The 1587-nt window shown below is 70.9% G+C and overlaps 1 protein-coding gene across 1 annotated transcript in view; it reads right to left on the reverse strand.

Moving 5' to 3' along the window:
* Nucleotides 1-1587, reverse strand: part of LOC108510126 — a 22160-nt gene that overhangs the window by 5614 nt on the left and 14959 nt on the right. The window contains exon 6 of the mRNA XM_017839818.1: nt 1110-1246. Within this exon, the coding sequence (XP_017695307.1) occupies nt 1110-1246 (137 nt within the window). The remainder of the gene's footprint in view (nt 1-1109; nt 1247-1587) is intronic.

Below are 1587 nucleotides of genomic sequence, written 5' to 3' on the forward strand. Positions count from 1 at the left end.
GTCCCCTCCCTGTCCCCGTCCCCTCCCCACCGCGGGGGAATCGCTGTCCCCTCCCTGTCCCCTCCCTGTGTCCATCCCCACCGCGGGGAGATCACTGTCCCCTCCCTGTGTCCATCCCCACCGCGGGGGAATCGCTGTCCCCTCCCTGTGTCCATCCCCACCGCGGGGGGCTCGCTGTCCCCTCCCTGGGTGTGGGGGCTCCATGACTTATCCATTTCAAACCATGGAAAACCACTGGGCGCCAGCCCTAAGGAGCCTTTTCTCCGGAGGGCCGGGAGCACCCCAGACCTGCTGGCCCTGTCCTGGACCCCCATGGCCCCATCAGGGACCCCCATGGCCCCACCAGGGATCCCATAACCCCACCAGGGACCCCATAACCCCACCAGGGACCTCCATAACCCCACCAGGGACCCCCATGGCCCCATCAGGAACCTCCATAACCCCATTAGACACCCCATATCCCCATCAGACACCCCATAACCCCATCAGGGATCCCTGCCACCTCCCCACCGCGGAGGGATCGCTGTCCCCTCCCTGTCACCGTCCCCATCACGGGGGTCTCGCTGTCCCCTGTCCCCTCCCTGTCACCTCCCCCATCACGGGGGTCTCGCTGTCCCCTGTCCCCTCCCTGTCACCGTCCCCATCACGGGGGTCTCGCTGTCCCCTGTCCCCTCCCTGTCCCCGCCCCCGGACGAGCCAGGACGATCCCGGAGGGAGCGATGGTGAGACCCGGCTCATCCCCCCCGAACGGGTCAGAGGGGACGGTGCCACGTGTCCCCAACGTCACCCCGCGGGTCCCCAGAGCCACCCCCGGCCAGCGCGGCTCCCAAACCTGCTCCCGGTGACGGATCTGGGGGAACACGGGAGAATGCAGAGCCCAGCCCCCAGCGGTGCCCTCGGGAGCGTCACGGCCACCCCTGGGGGAGCCCGCGGGGGTTGGGGGGCTCCCGGGACCCCCCGGGGTGTGACGGGGGGCTCGGGGGGTGTGAACGCCCCCAGGGCTGGGGGCCGTGAGGACACGGAGCGATGGGAACACGCCCCGGAGCCCCCCAGGATGGCCCCAGCCCCTCTGGACGAGCCCGGGGTGAGCCAGCCCCCCCCGTGCCCACCTTGACCAGGAAGCCGCCGTCCTTCTCCTGGGTCACCATCACGGCCGAGTCGTGGAGCTGCTCCTGGAAGTGCACGTGGGCCCCCTCGGGGGGGGGGCTGGGGGCGAAGCGCACGGAGCCCCCCTTGCCTTTGCTGCCTGCGGGTCACAGAGCCCCCGGTCACGGCCCCCTCCGTGTCCCCAGGGCTGGGACCCCCCACCGGGGGCCGGGGGAGGACAGGGACCGAGGCCGGAGTGTCCCCGGACACGGAGGGGCTTCCCCGTTCCCCCCCCTCCCTGTGCCAGGGGCTGGGGACACGGGGACACAGGGAGCAGGGACCTGCCACCCCCCAGGGGATGCCCAGAGGGTCCCCAAGGGTCCCCAAGTGTCCCCTGGGCTCGGCAGCATCTGCTCTCTCCTGTGACTTCCTTAGGACAAGCGGTGACACAGGCTGGCACACAGGGACACAGGGACACAGCGAGCTCCTCTCCGAGCAGGG

The sequence above is a fragment of the Lepidothrix coronata genome, unplaced genomic scaffold, assembly GCF_001604755.1.
Source record: "Lepidothrix coronata isolate B3197 unplaced genomic scaffold, Lepidothrix_coronata-1.0 Scaffold493, whole genome shotgun sequence".
In the NCBI taxonomy this organism is placed as follows: Eukaryota; Metazoa; Chordata; class Aves; order Passeriformes; family Pipridae; genus Lepidothrix; species Lepidothrix coronata.